The sequence below is a fragment of the Lithobates pipiens genome, unplaced genomic scaffold (genome assembly GCF_037356315.1).
Source record: "Lithobates pipiens isolate NorthernLeopardFrog02 unplaced genomic scaffold, aLitPip1_a1.2 Scaffold_1, whole genome shotgun sequence".
Lineage (NCBI taxonomy): Eukaryota > Metazoa > Chordata > Amphibia > Anura > Ranidae > Lithobates > Lithobates pipiens.
In genome coordinates, this window is record NW_027507685.1 from 5,346,179 (window position 1) to 5,366,357 (window position 20,179).

General features: G+C 42.1%; 1 protein-coding gene across 3 annotated transcripts in view; it reads right to left on the reverse strand.

Annotated features, from left to right (window-relative positions):
- Positions 1-20,179, reverse strand: part of ARHGEF9 (Cdc42 guanine nucleotide exchange factor 9) — a 659,595-nt gene that overhangs the window by 83,719 nt on the left and 555,697 nt on the right. For all 3 annotated transcript variants that reach the window (XM_077475005.1, XM_077475175.1, XM_077475090.1), the window contains one exon: positions 11,223-11,455. In XM_077475005.1, coding sequence (XP_077331131.1) covers positions 11,223-11,455 — 233 coding nt within the window. The remainder of the gene's footprint in view (positions 1-11,222; positions 11,456-20,179) is intronic.

Below are 20,179 nucleotides of genomic sequence, written 5' to 3' on the forward strand. Positions count from 1 at the left end.
CTGTGTGGTCCAAAAGCCAGAACACACAGCCCTCTGAGAACTGAGATGTGCCTGTGATGTACCTATGCCTTATGGACCTCCCTTCTCCTCAACTGAGGCTGCTGTTGACCAGTGAGCCCATTAACCTTTGCAGTATCCACTACTAGCCAGATTGCTGCCCTGTGCTTAATATTTGCTGTACGTACCAGATCACTGTCCACCTTTGCTGTGTGCCAGGATTGCTGCTTTGCGCTAAGGACGTAACCCTTTATGTGTGCTCAAATTGCTGCCCTGTACTAAGGATTTAACCCTTGATGTGTGCTCACATTACTGCCCTATGCTGTGGATTTACCCTTAGCTGTGCCAAATTGCTCTGATCCCTCCCTTGTCCTTGCCTGGACTGTTTCCATGTACACGTATCCTTGCCCCACACTCTGTTGGCCCCATTTATCAATAAAGACCCCTGTGATCACTCCTGCTCCACCCACAACTCTGTCACAGATGGTGCTATAGATTTATGTACTTTTAAACAAAAGCTCACAAGGAAGACAGGCTGGCCAGGTCAGCTGTTTCTACTTTACATTGCAGCCGTTTATGTTATCTTTTTTTTTTGTCCTCGGTCATGTGTCTGCACCATTTGTCCTCTCCTGTTAGCCTTTCGGCCTCTCATGGTGCCTGGAACACTACTGCATTCCAGGATTCCGCAGAAGCCACAAGCATCTGCGCAAAAAGTAGGCTTTGTTTGCGCATTCGCGGATCGGCAGCACACCCGGCAGATGCACAGGCACCGTTCGGACGCTCTCTATGGCGCATGTGCGAGGTGGGGGGGGGGGGGGGGCGGTGACATCATCCGGGTGGGGGATTCAAATAGCTGTCAGCCCCTGTCAGGTTGGGAATTCCCCGATGTCCTCGAGCCCAGAAGCACACAGGATAGGGTAAAGCCCCATACACACTATCAGATTTTCTTCTGATTTCTGTCTTCAGATTTACCAAAACCATGTAGTGCAAGGGCCTGCTTGATACAAACTGAAACTCCTAAGGTTTGACCTCATATTATATGGTTTTGGTAAATCTGAAGACAAAAATCAGCAGAAAGTCTGATAATGTGTATGGGGCTTTATGCCCAGTCGTGGTCCCTACTTTCTTCTTAAAAGGGGAAAGGTGGTACAACATAAAAAAAAAGCATTTTTCTTGCTTGTCTACCTGGCTTATCCTAGGTTATCTAGGTATTGCCCAAGACTGTGTGATTCCTTTCTTCTGGATTGACGTTCCATCCAAGGTGTCATGGACAGGTCACCGCCTTCGTGCGGCCAGCCCTCACGCACAAGGTATGTGCAGATGAGCGGGAAGGGCAGAGATTCATCTCAGTTAAATAAGAACACCAGATTTCGCATTTCTCCCCCCCTCTTTTTTTTCCTCCAGCCCTTCAGATCAGACCGCCAAATCATGGTCCGAGACGACAGAGACCTTGCCAGGCAGCAGCATCGCCACTCATCATCCAGGTCCAGACCCATCCAGGACCTACCAGCAGAGGAGATGTTTCCATTCCTCCTCCAGACACCGCTCCCACCGCCATGACAGCCGCCCTGATCGCAGAGCTTGCTGGGGATGTGGGACACAAGTCCTGGAGGGCAAATCATTGTGTGATCCATGTTATGCCCGGGCAGTCGGGAAGAAAGAGATGGAAAACCAACAGATAGAGTCTCTTGTTAAGCACGTGGCGCAGCAATCCCTTAAGGAGTGGGATACAACCCGCACGTGAAGCCAGTCCACTCTATCTGGCTCCCTGGCTGACGAGGTCCAGGAGGATCCGGGCCCATCCCAGCCTTACGATAGTTCTCCCGGGTCTTCAGACAGTGAGTTGGAGGGAGAAGAGTTAGTCGGAGGCTTCGACTTTGCTCTTGTTTTTCTACTAGTTAAAGTGGTCAAAGAGGCCCTTAAGTGAGAAGATCCTTCCACTCCTCCGGAATGAAGTTCTTTAAACACCTGGGGAAGGAACATTCCGATTTCCCACTCTTTTCTGAATTGAAAGATATCATTAATGAGGAGTGGAGCAAGGTAGATAAGATGACTTCTAGGTCAAGCAAAACCTCCAGATTATACCCCTTCAAGGCAGAGGAAGTCAAACATCGGGAAAACGCTCCCCTCGTAGACGAAGCACTTATTTGACTGGTCAAACACGTCACTCTTCCCTTAGAGGATGCTGTATTTTTCAAGGACAGGCTTGAGAGAAGAATAGACCAAGAACTCAAGAGAATTTATGGGCTAACTGGTATGGCTTGTGATGCATAGTAGTCCATTATGCTTTACCTTTGCAGGGAATGAAAGAGGAAGTAAACCCATCAGGGTTTACTTCCTCTTTAAGTAGATATATTGAGTTAAATACTTTTATTATTTAGGAGGATCAGTAATCTTACAGGGTATGTGGGATGTGTACAATTCTGTGTGAGTCAGCTGAGCTTCAGCTCAAGGTAAATCAGTATAGCGCAAGCCCGGACATTAATCAATGAAATGGGTTAGATTTCCTCTGTAAGCATTGTGCTTCTATAGGACAGTTCGTAGCTTGCTGAATCTACATATGTAAAGGTGAGTTGTTACAAAAAATTCCCAAATTTTCAGCATTGTTGGCGTTTGTTGAATTTGACTTTTTACTTTTTTTATTCTATTTTTTAATTCTCCTTAGGACAGCTCAAATGAAAGCCTAGGGTCTATGTGGTAAAGTATAATGCTGCCCCATAAATTAGGTTTGCCGGAAACCATAGCAACCACTCAGATGTCTTCTTTTGTCTTCTAAACGGCACCACAGAAATGTTAGGTAGAATCAGACTTGCTCCCAGGGAAGACACTGACATACTTCCTTTCTCTCAGGTACTGTATAATAGAAAATTACCTTCTACTGACAGAGAAGGTGAATTAGGGATTTTTTCACACGTACATAGTAAATTCTGTACCTGGCAATATAAGGTTATTATGAGGACACAAAGAAGAAAAGGATATATCCAATGTTTATTAGGAATCCTTTGGAACTTTTAGGTTATTTATTCTTTTTTCATATTTCTTTTTTTATTGTGGTCACTCATGGACAGACACTGCATGTAGACATGTGCATCAGTGTCTTCATAGTCAGATTTTCTGATCCTAGATGATACCCCATTCTATCTCCTTGACACTCACATTATCTCACACAACCGGTCCAACAGAGTCCATAGGACTGGATTTACACTGCACTGCGTACATACAGCACATAATGTAATGTACACGCATAGGTGTGAATGGACTCATACAGTTTCCATTTCTATTTCACACCTTCAGCTCATAGATGTGGACCAGCTCTATAGGAATGAATTGGGATTTCTACTTGAAATGCATTTCAGTACGGCAAAATTCATGAGTTTTGCTCTGATAAAACAGACAAACATAAATAGGCCCTCAAAGTACTTATTGACGATGCCGCGCTCAGTGCGCCTGCGCGCCGCTGTCTACGGCGCATGCGCCGTAGACAGCGGTGCCTGTTTTTGGGCAAATATCTCCTAAACCGTGTAGGTTTAGGAGATATTTCTTGAACCTACAGGTAAGCCTTAATCTAGGCTTACCTGTAGGTCAAAGTGGTTTGTAAGGGTTTACAACCACTTTAAAAGGGTGAAGCCCAGGGGCTTATGTGAACTACACACCTAATATACTGACATTTTCAAGTTATTTTATTAACTAGGGCTGAAACAACTAATCGATTAATCAACAACTAATCGATTATGAAATGAATCGATTACTATTTTCATAATCGATTAATTGGCCAGTAACATAATGGGGTTAAAAAAACTAAAATGAGCCCTTTATAGTACAAAAAGAGCAAATAATTGCTACTGTAAATATTACTTTCACTGTTCTACAGTAAAAAAAATTAACCCTTTACAGTAGTGATTATCTGTGTTTTTCTACTATACTCATTTTTTTAACCCCATTATGTTACTAAACGTCTTAGGCCTGGTTCACATCTATGTGTTTATTGGTGCTTTTTGCAGAAATGCACTACAGTTCATTTACATGGTTTCCTATGGGACACATTCACATTTGAAAGGTTCGGGGACTTTTAACGCAAAATGGTGCTTTATTGGTTAAATATACTTCAATGGAGAAGCTTCAGAAAAGCATGTAATGCATTTTTGCAGCAATTTGTGTTTTTTAATCTGCCCAAAAAAAAAAGCAAAAATGCAAATTGCAGTAAAATCACAAAAATCAAAACGCACAGCAAAAATCACTGCAGAAACAGATCAAAAGAAAACTGCATAGGTGTGTACCGAGCATTATGCTGGCCCCCCGGATCAATTTTCAGTTGAAAATATTTAGACAAAAAATCGTTGTACATTCACTGAATGAAAGAATGTTACTTGAAATTTTCACTTGTTTTTAATATTCTGTTTTTAAAATGAATGTAATTTCTGAACGAAAACCACATACACTGTCTGAAAATTCCTTTGACTAAGAAGTTTTCTATTATTTCCAAATTTTCCCGTCACTGTGGTTGAAAATGAACGTCAATTTGACCCACTTCTTTTTTTTAAGGTTATTAACCGATTAATCGAAACAATAATCGGCCAACTAATCGATTATGAAAATAATCGTTAGTTGCAGTCCTATTATTAACACATTGGGTACAATAGGGTACAACCGCCTAAGCAGGTGCTAAAAATTTGGAGTTGGGATTTTATTTTTCACCTGCTGTGAAATGCTGTATAGTAAAAACACTGTAGGAGTACACAGATAGAATGGTGCTCGTCCACTGTCATCCATAGACTGATACAATCAACAATGGAACAAGGGTACTGTCATCAGAAAATGTAGGAGGGAAGAATGTCTCAACATTATTGTACAGAGTTCAAAATCGAAAGAAATGTAAATTGTCTTTAAAGATGCAGTCCCATAGTTCCTCTCTCTTAGTAAAAGTATAAAAATAAAAATAAAGAGGTTGATAAAATGTGGCCAAACATTATTATAATAAATAGTTTGAGCCTGAAAGCCTTTTTTACGTTTCAGAATCAACATGGTAACATAAAGAGAGATAAATCTAAGTGATGATCCACTAATGCCAGAGCTCATGCTACTAGATAATGCTTAGAAACTCTGGCACAGCACTGTTACATAGTTAGTCACCTAGTTAGTGAGGTCCAAAACAGACACAAGTCCATCTAGTTCAACCAATAATAAAAAATTAAAAAACAACCTTGCAATCCCATATACACAATCCTATACCCACAGTTGATCCAGAGGAAAGCAAAAAACCTGAATCAAATTTGATATAGCAGGGGGAAAAATTCCTTCCCAATACCCAGAGAGGCAAGCAGATATTCCCTGGATCAACTTTACCTATAAATGTTAGTATCCAGTTATATTATGTACATTTAGCAAAGAATCCAGGCCTTTTTAAAGTAAGCTATTGAGCTGAACAGAACCACCTCTATTCCACGTTTTCCCAGCTTTTACTGTCCCACCAAGGGGTGCGCACGCGCCGCCGCTCTCCGTGTCACTGGGGACTCGATGTGCATGCCCGGCTCCCGCGGTGTCTGCCGGACACCCATGATTGCCCGGCAACACAGCAGAACCGTGGATCTGTGTATGTAAACACAAAGATCCATGGTTCTGTCAGAGGAGAGGAGACCGATGGTGTGTTCTCAGTACAGAGAAACACTGATCGGTCTCCTCCCCTTGTGAATCTCCTCCCTCTACAGTTAGAATTACTCCCAGGGAACATATTAAACCCTTAATCACCCCCTAGTGTTAACCCTTTCCCTGACAGTCACATTTATACAGTAATCAATGCATTTTTATAGCACGGATCGCTGTATAAATGTGAATGGTCCCAAAAATGTGTCAAAAGTGTCTGATATGTCCGCCACAATATCTCAGTCACGATAAAAAACGCAGATCGCCGCCATTAGTAGTAAAAAAAATAAAAAATATATAAATGCTATAAATCTTTCCTCTATTTTTTTAGGTGCTATAACATTTGTGCAAACCAATCAATATACGCTTATTGCGTTTTTTATTTACCAAAAATAGGCAGAAGAATACATATCGGCTTAAACTGAGGAAAAATGTTGTTTAAAAAAAAAAAAAATTGATATTTATTATAGCAGAAAGTAAAAAAATATTGCTTTTTTTCAAACTTGTCACTCTTTTTTTGTTTATAGCGCAAAAACAAAAAATAAAAACTGCAGATATGGTCAAATACCACCAAAAGAAAGCTATATTTGCGGGGACAAAATAACCGCGCAATTGTCATTAAAAGTGTGAGCGCTGAAAGCTGAAAAATGGCTTGGGCAGGAATGGAGTGACAATGCACTGTATTGAGATAGTTAAAATGAATAACTCAACACCAAGTTCACTATATGGACCCCTTATGTATTTGTACATGTTGATCATATCCCCCTAATCTCCTCTTATCAAGAGAGACAAAATACAGTTCCTCTAATCTTTCCTCATAGCTGAGCTCCTCCATGCCTCTTATCAGTTTGGTTGCCCTTCTCTGCAGTTTCTCCAGTTCCCCAAAACCTTTTTTGTGAACTGGTGCCCAAAACTGAACTGCATATCCCAGATGAGGTCTTACTAATGCTTTGTACAGGGGGGAAATTATATCTCTTTCTCTGGAGTCCATACCTCTCTTAATACAAGAAAGGACTTTGCTCACTTTGGAAATGAAGCTTGGCACTGCATGTTATTATTAAGCTCATGGTCTACTAAAACACCCAGACCCTTCTCTAATATGGATTCCCCCAGTTGTACTCCCCCTAGTATGTATGATGCATGCATATTCTTAGCCCCCAAGTGCATAACTTTACATTTATCAACATTAAACCCCATCTACCACATAGTCACCCAATTAAACAGTGCATTGAGGTCGGCTTGTAAATTACAGACATTCTGTAAGGATGTTATTCCACTGCATAGCTTGGTGTCATCTGCAAAGACTGAAACTGTACTTTTAATCCCAGACCCAATATCATTTATAAAGATATTAAAAAGTAAGGGTCCCTACACTGAACCTTGGGGTACACCACTGATAACCTTAGACCCTTCAGAGTATAATTCATTAACCACTACTCTCTGAATTCTGTCTTTTAGCCAGGTTTCTATCCAGTTACACAAACTGATTTTTCCAAGCCTGTAGACTTTACCTTACACATTAGCCATGTGTGGGGAACTGTGTCAAACGCTTTTGCAAAATCCATGTATAATACACCCACAGCCACCCTTCTGTCTAAGCCCACGTACACACGGTTGGAGATTCTGCCAACCAAATCCGTCGGATTTTGTCTGTCAGATTTAGTCTGACGGATTGTGTCCGAAACTGTTGCATACACACGGTCGGACTAAGTTGTGGAAAAATCCGATCTTTCAGAATGTGATGACGTAATTTCGTTACGATGGAACTAGATTCAGGCTAGTAGCCAATAGCTTTGATGTAGGAATTTGATCTGAGCATGCGTGGCACTTGGTCCGATCAAAATTCTCTACACATGAACGGATTACGTCCGACCGGCCCAGTTGGTCGGGAAATATTTCCAACATGTTGGAAAATTGGGTCGGATGGAGATTCGGACGGAATCAGTCCGATGCATACCACACACAGTCGGATTATCTGACGACACGGTCCGATAAAACGCGGCTTAAGGTTTTACTTACCTCTTCATAAAAAGAAGTCAGGTTTGTTTGACAACTTTCATGAATCCATGCTGTCTGTTGCCTAAAATATTTTTTAACAGCAAGAATTTATCTATGTGGTATATTATTAAACTCTCCATAATCTTCCTGATTATAGAAGTTAAACTAACAGGTCTATAGTTAGTTACTTGGTAAATACTTTGATCCCTTTTTAAATATAGGCACCACATTGGCCCTACACCAATCCAGTGGTACTATTCTAGTCATTTACTAGTCCCGAAAAAAAGAAACAATGGCTTTGAAATGACAGAGCTCAGTTCTTTTAGGATCCATGGGTGGATGCCATCTGGTCCATGTGTTGTATCCACCTTTATTCTGTCTAAATATTGCTGGACCATACCATGTCAATACCATCCCCATTATGGGCATGAGCTCCCCCATGCTCCTTTGTATACACAGAGCTGAAGAAAGTATTTAATACATTTGCCTTCTCTTTGTCCCCAGTCACCCACTCCAGATTATTTTGTAAAGGGCATACATGCTCAGATCAGACATTTTTGCTATTAAAATATTTGAAGAATTTTTTAGGGTTTGTCCTATCTTTTGTAATCTGTTGTTCGTTATGAATTGATTTCCTTTTAACATTTTGTGTTATATATTTTTTTATAACAATAAACAATGATAGTGTTCTTTCATTTTTTGATTTTTTAAAAGCTCTTTTCTACCTATTTATAGCGTTTCTAACTTTGGCTGTGAGCCACATAGGTTTTATTTTTAGCCTTAAACTTATTGCCCATGGGAATATACTTTGCAGTGAGCCCGCATACATTCTTTTGTTGTTTTTAATCTATATGTTACTTACTGCTGACACTTTTGAGACCAAAGATATGTAATACAACCATTAAGAAGAATGCCCTGTCACAGCCATGGAGTCCTACACTTTACAGATTCATCATTTATTACATATATCTCAATCTTTTTAATAAAACTCCTCATCTGAACTCATTGATCTTTCTGCCTAAAGATAAACCGGGCCTTTGCTTTGGGTTTATACACTTCTCATATTTAACCAGTTTCGGACCAGCCGCCACAGTTATACTGTGGCAGGTTGGCTCCCCTGGGTGAGGCATCATAGCTGTACAACGAGCTGTATGCGTGCGCACCCGCAGCAGTCGGATTTGCTTCAGAATTCATCAGTAATGTGTCCGATAGGACACATTCTGTTGGAATCTCCGACCGTGTGTACAAGGGCTCAGAGGTTCTAACCTTTCCCCATAAATCGACAGGAAGCAAGGAAAACTGGAAGCAAAAAAATCTGTGGGGTTGCTAACCCTTCTAGACAAAACAGAACATTAAAGTGTTACTAAACCCACAACAGTAAAACCAGCCTGTATATGAATTAAAGCATCCTTGTTATACTCACTGTGGAACCTAAGGGGATAATCCTCTGCATTTCCTGATAACACAGAGCCTATGGAGGCGGACTGCACATGCTCAGTTTGGTGTGTATTGCTAGAGATGTCTTTTTTCAGCACTGTCCAGACAGAGGGTCAGGGGTCCTGCAGTCTCATAGGACAGTCTGAAAACTCCTCCTACAAGCTTTAACCAGTGCTTGGCTGGACACTGATAGAAGTCACAAGACTGCTCTAACTGCTGATGAGAAAAGGTATTTAGCAGTTTATATTTACTAAAATAATTGCATTTCCATATTCTGTGTACTGTGGGAGACCAGATATAGTGAATGCAGGGTCCTGGGTTTAGTAAAACTTTAAAGCGGGGCTCCACCCTAAAGTGGAACTTCCGCTCATCGGAACCCTCCCCCCCTCCGGCGCCACAATTGCCACCTTTCAGGGGGAGGGGGGTGCAGATACCTGTACAGTACAGGTATCTGCACCCACTTCCGGCATAGATATCCGCAGAATCTGCGGATATTTACGCCACTTCCTGCGGGTCCCCCGCTGTCCGCTGGGAAACACACGGATCCCAGGGACAGCGGAGACCATTCTTATTGCGCATACCCAAGATGGCGGCGGCAGCACCCGAGAGACGATCGAGAGATCGGCTTCGGGTGCCGACATCGCGGGCGCGCTGGGCGGGTAAGTGTCCTTATTTTAAAAGTCAGCAGCTGCAGTATTTGTAGCCGCTGACTTTAAAAAAAAAACGGCCGAACTCCCGCTTTAAGGCCAAGAGTGGCCCTCTTTACCTCAGTTTTCCATTTTGTCTGTATTTATCCGTTATGAGGAGCACAGCAAAGATGGGAGCTGGTAAAGTCAACTCCTCTGTGCTATTAGGGTTTTCTTATTTGTAAGGAAAAGGTCAATCCAAGAGTAAGAGGCATTGGAGTGAGAGTAGAAGGTATAGTCACGCTCAACATTATGCATACACCTCCAGGGGTCGTATAGCTCTTCATTGTCAATGAATGATGAGAGAGCTGATCACCTGGGTCTGTTGGGGTTGGAAGAATCTAATGAGGGGTCCACTATGTCATTAAAGTCACCGCAGATAGGTAATGGGGTGTTTTTGTAGGGACTCAGTTTGTTCCAAAGTTTTTTGTAAAATTTTCGTTGGGCAGTATTGGGTGTATAAACGTTTATTAGGGTCAGGGGATGATTATCAATAGTGGCTGATAAAATTATAAATCTTTACCAGCTCCGTTTAACTACACTTAGAGCCTCTCTTTTCTTTTATACTCAGTTGTGACATGACACTACTTGTATATCAAGACATTGTTTGTAAATTAAGTCAACATTTATAATAAAAAAATTAGCTAGTCTTACAAAATACTCTCAGACCAAAGTTTCTCTCAATCCAAGGTTTTACTGTATAAAGATAAATTGCATTGCATAAAGAAAAAAAACAGGCCAAAAATCTGTTATCTAACTGGCAACAATTATTTCATGCAGAAGCTTCACTTGAAAAGCAGCTGCATTAAAAAAAAAAGGCAGACAGCAGGCTTAGTCAGATTTTATGAGCACTATTACATGCAACCCGTACAGCAATCGTCAATAAATAAAACAAAATCCAAGAAGGTAACCTGAAATAACACAGGAAAAGTAATAAAGACAGGACAGACCTATTACATTGTATTCCTGTTGTCTTGCATTGTAATAAAGAGAAACGAAAGGTATTGGCTCTAGGAGCCGGTAGAGATAGGTAATCCATCTTCTCAAAGAGATACTGCAGCCACATTATTGATTTTTAAGCCTTATGTATTCATTTTACTCCTCCGGACTTCAAAGCTCATTAATTAGAAGAATGCATTGGGATGGGTGCCTTTAGTGTATGATTAACTAGCAGCCAACACAGCCCTCTAATGAGTGGCAGGCAGCTAGTAAACCACAATAAAGGCTGTAATAAGGTAATAGTGAGACGGGTGAAGTAACCCCATTTCTAAGGAACAAATATATTGTCATTTCAGGTGAATGCTAGGGATGTTATGATACAAGCTATCAAAATTCTATCGGAATATGGAATAGGACATGCAGTAATACATATAGCAAACTGTAGAATGCTAAAACTTAAATAGGCTAAAAAAGTAAGATATAAAATGCATTTATTTAAAGCCAGTTTTTGTTCATGAATAGTACCTGTGGTCCTGTGCTGTGTACTTTAGTAGCTCAGCCAGCTGAAGCGGATACTTGCAGATCTTCTGCACAGGTGTCAGAAGGAACCCATCAATGGCAATGTCAATCATTTGCTGCAGTAGTCGGCACGCTTCAAAGAAATGCTGGTACCTGCCGTCCTTCATCAGCTTGGAGAGTTCCATGCAGGCGTCCAAATGATTATTACAGTACTCTGAGTATATCCAGAATCCATCTTGCTGCAGGAATAGTAGAATACATGCATTGATATCAGAATCAGAACATCAGACCTATCATTATTCTAAACAATCACAATCAAATAATTATCAACTATTTAAAAATCAATTGGTAGGGTTCCAGGTTTTACCAAACCCTTGTATGAATGAATGACTGCTTCAATATGTCATAGCCCTTGTACACACGGTCGGAGATTCCGTCGGAATGTGTCAGATCGGAGCGTTGTGTCGGATATTCCGACTGTGTGTGGTATGCATCAGACTGTTTCCGTCTGAATATCCGTCGGACCAAATTTTCCAACTTGCCGGAAATATTTTCCGACAAAATGCTCCGATCGGACATACTCCGATCATGTGTAGAGAATTCCGATCGGACAAAGTGCCACGCATGCTCAGATCAAATTCCTACATCAAAGCTATTGGCTACTAGCCTGAATGTAGTCCCATCGTAACGAAATTACGTCATCACTTTCTGAAAGGTCGGATTTTCCGACAACTTTGTCCGACCGCGTGTATGCAACAGTTTCGGACAAAATCCGACGGACAAAATCCGACGGACAAAATCCGACGGACAAAATCCGACGGATTTGGTTGTTGGAATCTCCGACCGTGTGTACAGGGGCATAGACTATTTTGATCCTAACCTCCTATGTTTTTTTTTCTAATACCTCTAGTTTGGAACATTTCAGTTTCATGTGTATCGCCAGCAGAACATTTCTTAGTTTTGGATAAAATAAGGTTTAGAGGAAAATCCCAGTTAGATTATTTTTTTTTCACTGTGTTTATACAATTTGAAATATAAAAAAAACACAGGAGGGTGCAAATGCCTAGTGCATTACCAGATATTTTATTGTAGAAATGTAAAAAAGGACAAGATGAATACTTACAAAGGTCTTAGCTCTGAGGAAGGGAGTACGCTCCCGAAACACGTCAGTTAGCCAGCGTTGAGGCATTGCATCAAATCCCGGCCACACAAATCCCACACTGGATTGTGCCAAGCGTTTATCATTTTCATTTATCTTCTACCTTTGTGAGTATTCATTTTGTCCTTTTTTTAGATTTCTACAATAAAATCTCAGGTAATGCGCTAGACGTTTCTTTCGTCCTGTGTTTTCTTATTAGTTTCCTACTGGATAATATCCTGACCTGTGGGGGGCTGCACCGGCTGAGCATTTCTGACAGATGTCCACTTGTTGCTACCTATGCCTTTTTGCATCTCAGGACCTCTGGGCTGCTGGGAGTGATTGTGTGTTTTGTACAATCTGAAATATGCTTATGAATGAATGCATTAAGATAATGAAACCTAAGCCCTTGTACACACGGTCGGATATTCCGATGGACAATGTCCGATAGGACCGTGTTGTTGGATAATCCGACCGTGTGTGGGCTCCATCGGACTGTTTCCGTCGGAATATCCGACAGGCCAAGTTTTCCAGCTGGGCTATAAAATTTTCCGACAACATGATCCGATCGGACTTTGTCCGATTGTGTGTAGAGAATTCCGATCAGACAAAGTGCCACGCATGCTCAGATCAAATTCCTAGACCAAAGCTATTGGCTACTAGCCTGAACGTAGTCCCGTCGTAACGAAATTACGTCATCACATTCTGAACGATCGGATTTTCCGACAAGTTTGTCTGACCGTGTGTATACAACAGTTTCGGACAAAATCCAACGGATTTGGTTGTCAGAATGTCCGACCGTGTGTACAAGGGCTAAGACCTGCATACTGTTTCAACTCAGCAATGGCAGCTCCTATATTGTTAACCCAACAAATCATTTTAAAGGAAGTCCATTATATATTTACATGTGGTATGTTCATACGGACAGCTTTTAGTTAATCAATATCTCTGCGAATGAATGAATGAATGAATAACTTTTATAGCGCTACATATGTGAACCAGTGCCCGTCTGGGTTTTCAGAAGAGATGGGTCTTGAGATTTTTGCTAAAGGCCATATAGTTTTCCTTCGAGCAGATGTCAGCGGGTAGAGCATTCCATAGCCGTGGCCCTTGTGAACGTATAAACTGTGTACAGTTTGTAAATTTACATGTGCATGAGCCTGGCATTTTGTATTTATAATGTGTCCAGGCTTTGCTTACTGCTCAGTGGTTGTGGTTTGCAGTTCTACTGTCTAATGGCAAATTTGGTCATGCTGAAAACAGGTGACCCTCTATGAGGCTATGCTTTATTAGCTATACAGACAACATCCCTGCTGAACAGCTGCAGGGATAAGCAGGTGGCCACAAGAGGGCGTAGCAACAAATCTCAATATAGAAAATGAAAAGTTATTTTTACTTAAAAATATACTATACCTAAAACAGAACTTTTTATTTTATTTTTTTTTAAGCTGGAGTGGAGCATGGTTTGTGTCCTCTCTGATCAGTTTGATCTTCTCCACATCTAGTCCTCGAAAGAGAAGGGCTTTGCTGAAACTGAACTTCCTGCTTCCCCTCTCTGATATATATCCCCATGGAGAATCTGCCACACACACATGGTTGGTTGCACAGAAATGCTGAAAGTATGCTTCAGCAGTTCCTTGTCAGCAGCCTGCTTTCTATGTCTCTATAGAAATATGGAAAATGCAATCCATGAAAAGAGGGAAGCTTGGCTCACAGTTCTGGCCGTCACAGCAGGACTGAGACTTAGATGACATCTTCCCACTGGGGTCACTTGCTGAAAATACATGACAGTGCCCTACTCCATTCCAAACTGCAAGCATTTACTGAATGTGAAATGTGAAAGGATAACATGCCTGATAAAAATAAAACGAATGTAGTCACCAGTAGTATATTACGTTTTTTGGATAATCTTTAAAGCTGAACCCCGAACCCCAGGGAGATATAAAAATCACAGAAATGTGAAGTAATTTGTTCAATAAAAATAATAACATTTATTTTGAAATGCAACTAGTGAAAGTGCCTGAATTTGACTTCCCATCAGCTTCATGCAGACCCTATACAGTGTAATGCCGCGTACACACGATCGAACTGTATGATGTACTTAGTCCGTCATACAATCCTATGGACAATCCGGCGTACTTTCCACTGAACGGACTTGACCACACACGGATACACAAACAGTCCGACGAAAGCTTGCGCGATGACGTACAGCAGGTACGACGGGACTAGAAATAGGAAGTCCAAGACACAGCAAAGCACCCTTTGGGCTCCTTCTGCTGACTTTGCGTTAGTGGAAGTTTGGTTAGAGACGATTCGCGCTTTTATTTTTATTTATTCTCGAATTGGAATATTAATCATAGGATGAGGATGAATAAAGACATTTGTGATAACTCTGTGTGAATATAAGCAGCAAAGCAACTTCACTTTTCTTGCATTATGAAGAAGAAAAGAATGTGCTATATTAAAAAAACACAAAATTAGCAGCATGACGAATATGCTAGCTTCAATACGAACACTAGTTTTACAAGACAGAGCGCTTCCGCCCTGTAAATCCTTTCTGGACATGCGCCATTCTTAGTCCGTCGGACTAGCATACTGACGACCGTATTGTCCGCTGAAACCAAAGTACGACGGAAAGATTTTTGTGCAAACCCGAAATTCTTAGTACTCCGGACTGCACGCCGAAAAAGTCCACTGAAGCCCACACACGAGCGGATTGTCCGTTGAAATGTGTTTCAACGGACTAAGTACGTCATACAGTTCGACCGTGTGTACGCGGCATTAGTCAGACTGAAAGAGGGAGGGGTAGTACTAGGGCCAATCGGGTGTGCTGCAGTGCACATGTGCTAACAAGAACATGCTCACAGGAGGAGAGAACAGTATATGCAGAGGGGTGGTCTGCTGCTGACCCTTCACTGTCCAAACACAGGCTGGTGGGAAAGAAGGTTGTAAGGCTTTACTGCCTTTTACTAATGTCTGCAATACTCACCTCTCCTTCAATGGTCTGAGGCACCTCACCAGCATCTATGTATATTCTAAAGAGAACTACGAGCAGGCAGGTTTCTTCTTGGGTCCTTTCCAGTGGAGGCTGGTGCTTAATTTTTTTGGGTGGCGTTAAACCTGGCCCCTTACTCATCCCACCCCCCCTTGCACGATCGATCCCTGATTCGCTTTCCCGTCTCCCACCAGCCCCGCACTTACCCCATCTAAGTTGCGGCTTTGGGGGCTTTCCCACTGCATCTCCTCCCGAGTCCCAGCGGTCACTTCTCCTCCTGGCCAATCGGGTCTTAGGTCTCCCAGCCAGTCGGGCCTTAGGACTCCCAGCCAATCGGGCCTTAGGACTCCCGGCCAATCAGATCTCAGGACCCACTTCCTGATTGGCTGGGAGGAGAAACAGGAAGACATTAGCGAATATTAATTTGCTCATGTCCCACAAGTGGGTGGGTTCAGGGCAAAAGGCTTTGCACCCAAGCCCACTCTTTTTGAAGTCAATTAGAGCCTCAGGCTCTAATCATTGTGCTTAAACAAAAAAAACATTGAAATCCATGCATCCGGTGCCCGGAATGGAGATTAGGGGCAGGACGCATGGATTTTGGCCCCTGCGCCCCTTATGAGCGGTGGCCACTGGTCCTTTCACATGGGCTGTCCGACCAGGTCCATCTGTCAGTTTTTCAGTCCGCAAAATCCAGACGGATGGTGGTCCTATCTCCCCATAGAGGAGAGTCAGACTGGGTCTGTCTCCACTTTGCCCAGTAAGTGTAGACGGACCTGTCATCCACATGCTCCATGGGATCAACGGAGTGATCCCCACTGAGCAAGCAGATCCCACAAAACGGAGGCACCTGTGTGAAAGGGGCCTTTAACTGAAGACTTTAACGTTAGCAAAGAAACATCAGATCACCAACCTGGCTCTGCTGTGTGGTAGCACTGTGTAAATCTCAGGATTGGATGGACAAAAACACAAATTCTTTGACGGGGTAAAACAGGCACTACATCTACGTTTGATGTTGTATTTAGCGGTTTAGTGGTTCAGCCTTATTTATTATTATTCATGAAAATTTTGTAATGCATCCATTAACATATTAACGTAATCTTCACCCAGAATTTCAGGAAAATGTGCCCACAATTAATACAGATACATTTTTTTTTTCTTTCAGTTTTACACCTGGTAACAGTTTGTATTCAATAAAGTTTGAAGTGTTATTTTGTCTCTGCAGTAATTATTGAGAGTCAGCAAAAATCATGCCCTTGTATTTCTGCCCTTCAAAACACAGTAGACCCACTTTCAGTCCTCTAAACAAATAAATAGGAAATAGGAGACACTTGAAGGCCACTTGTTCAAAGCAAAACAGCTTAGGTTTCCAGTGATATTAAGGAGAATTATCTTTCTTTCCACCGTCAGCTAATACCTCATAATGAGGCACATTGATTAAATGCAAATGGCTTGACCTGTCCGGTCCCTGCCTGTCGTATTCTCCTATCAGCATATGCAACCTGTCTCATCAGAATGAAAAATGAGACCTAATGATCCCTCATTAAGAACTATTGCCACTTTTTGCTCAATTTAGTCCTATTTCATCTCTGAATATTATTGCCTACACCTGCCTAGAAAATGATGATAATGTTTGGTAAGTGTAAGTACATTTGACTGCTATGTAGCCAGGCACTGCTATAATAATCAGAGAGGAGGGAATTCCTGTCTGGATCAGGGCTGGTATAGAATGCTGAATGTTTGGACATGTTTCTGTATAGCCATTCAAAATCCATCTTTCGTGAGCTGCCACTGTGCAATGGATAAATCTCTTCACTGGATATATTGACCTGTGTGTGACAGGGAGATAATTCTTTGACATTCTGTATATAGCAATCATTCCTCAGCTTAGAAATAGGAAATCTCCATATATACAGCCAATTCACAGACAGGCCGATCCATATATGGATATGTCCATTGCTTTGTACATTATTACCTAAGTGTTATATTACAATCACTGCACTAAGAATGTACTGCAAGAGATTTAATTGACTCGAAAGCATGTATGAAGTTAAAGCGGTCCTCCACCCTGAAGTGGAAGTTCCGCTCATCTGATCCCCCCCCCCTCCGGTGCCACAATCGCCACCTTTCAGGGGGGAGGGGGGTGCAGTTACCTGGATAATCCAGGTATCTGCACCCACTTCCGGGACAAGACCGCCGCAGATGCCCCCCCCCCCCCCCCCCCGTTGTGTTCTGGGAAACACACAGTTCCCAGGACACAGCAGGGACCAGCAGAGACGCGCAGCGCGACTTGCGCATGCGCAGTAGGGAACTGGGCAGTGAAGCCGCAATGCTTCACTTCCCGATTCCCTGACAGAGGATGGTGGCGGGGGCAGCAGAGAGACGAGCGATTGCTCGTCATCTGCCGCCGACATCGCTGGACCCTGGGACAGGTAAGTGTCAATTTATTAAAAGTCAGCAGCTGCAATATTTGTAGCTGCTGGCTTTAAATATTTTTTTTTTAAAGGTGCAGAACCACTTTAATATTGTTATTGCAAGAATGTACTCTGCCCACACCAAATAAGATGATGTGTCCTGGCCTTATGGTCTACAATTTCAAACCTCCAGGCCAGACAAGGTCCTTATAATCCTTAAAATTACATGCTGCTATTTAGAAATTATCACATGACTCTCATGAAAGTTGAACTAAGCAGATACTGTATATCTGTAGTGTTTACTTATCAATCTCCAAAGCTCTAAGTGTCATTTCTCTCTGGTGCTCCATTCCTCTGTTATCAGCATGAGTCACTTCTGACAAGTTCTCCGACACATGAGAAAACAGTAGCTGAAAATTTGTGTTGGCGAGGGTACTTAGAGGGAGATAAGCACTGAGCTTGTCTATTCTGACTACATCTCTGTATGCTCCTTTATTCCTCTGCCTATGTGGAGGGTGTGTGTGTCCCTTTCCTCCAATCAACTCACACACAGTGTATGCCCAGACTCCGCACCCACCCTTATGTGCTGCTGAAAGAGGAAGAAAGATTTTCTTAACACAATGTGCACTTTCTAAAGCGTGTACAAAGCTGAAGGCAGCAGCTTATTCACTTCACTTGTTATATGTGAGGGCTTACATCCACTTTAAACTGACTAACGATGGTTTGAATCTCAGTTGGTTCACCAGGGACCAGCTGAAATTCGAACCATCTATGGGCAGTTTGATTGAATGATGGATCGTTCAATGGATTGACTTGGGAACAACCAGCATGTCGGATTTTTGGGATGCAAGAACACAATAGCTAGGGGAATCAGGTCATTTTCTTTTCCTGAAAATCACACCATCTATGGCTAGGTTTAGAGTAGATAACATGAATACCAGTCATAGAGATGAATACAACTGGACATATAGGGGTTGATTTACTAAAGGCACTTTGTAAAGTGAAGTTGCTCCAGAGCTTAGTAAATTAAGTAGAGCTTCACTTTGCAAAGAATACCCATTTACATTACATTTACATAAAACAGCATTTTGCCTGTACATGATTGGGTGACGGAAGTTAGCACAGCTTTCCCTCATTTACTAGGCTTTGGAGCAACTGCAAAGTGCACAGTCTGATTGCCTTTAGTAAATCAACCCCATAGTCGAAAGTGGGCTTTAAAGACTGATTTAAATGGGCTTCCTTACAAACTAACACATACCAAAAAAGGTGCATACACTATGCTTAGCAATGCAGTGCACCACAAAGCAGGGTTTTGTATTAACCCCTCATTACCGCAACGCACTTGTGTGAATCCAGCCTAAAGGAACCCCATCTTCCGAATGGTAGAAATAAATTGAAATAGGAAATATGTACATTAAGCATGGTTACTCTGGATAAACAACAAGGCAAACCTGTTTTTATATCTAAGCCCTTGTACACACGGTCGGACATTTCGACAACCAAATCCGTCGGATTTTGTCCATCTGATCTTGTCCGAAACTGTTGCATACACACGGTCGGACAAAGTTGTCGAAAAATCCGATCTTTCAGAACGTGATGACGTAATTTCATTACGATGGGACTACGTTCAGGCTAGTAGCCAATAGCTTTGATGTAGGAATTTGATCTGAGCATGCGTGGCACTTTGTCCGATCGGAATTCTCTACACATGATCGGGTGTATGTCCTATCGGACCAGTTTGTCGGAAAATATTTCCGACAGAATCAGTCCGATGCATACCACACACAGTCGGATTATCCGACAGCACGGTCCGATAGGACACATTCCGACGGATTCTCTGACCATGTGTACAAGGGCTAAGTGTGTGTGTCTGTATGTCTTTCTCTGAACTTTAAAATCACAGAACTCATACAGAAAGGAAACTTGTATTGAGAGAAATATTGAGGGAGAAAATGGCTCATCCCCTTCAAAGTATACTTATTGCCTGGCTGTCTCTGACTTCAGTAGTTTTCACCACTGGCTTCTACTTGTAGTGGCTAGGCAGAGGGCTAGACATGATCCTTCTGCAAAGATTCTGGGAATGCCAAGGAACACTAATGCCCCGTACATATGATCCGAAAATCAGACGACAGATCGTCCGACTTTTTTCGCTTACTAGTCACAAGTAGAAATTGAATAGGTTAGGAAAAAATAATCTTCCAACATAGGGGCTGTGACCGGAAGCTTGAAAAGTTGTGGGGTCCGTGGCTGGATGTACCGGGGCTCGCCCCGGTGGATCTGGTCCTGGGCAGGCTATTTTAGTGACTGCGAGCTGATGGATGACATGTCCTTCAGGACCCAGGCAGTGCTTTCTTGGGTTGTTTGCAAGGTTGGAATTAAAACTATGCTGATAAGATTTGTTCATGATGATATGCTAATG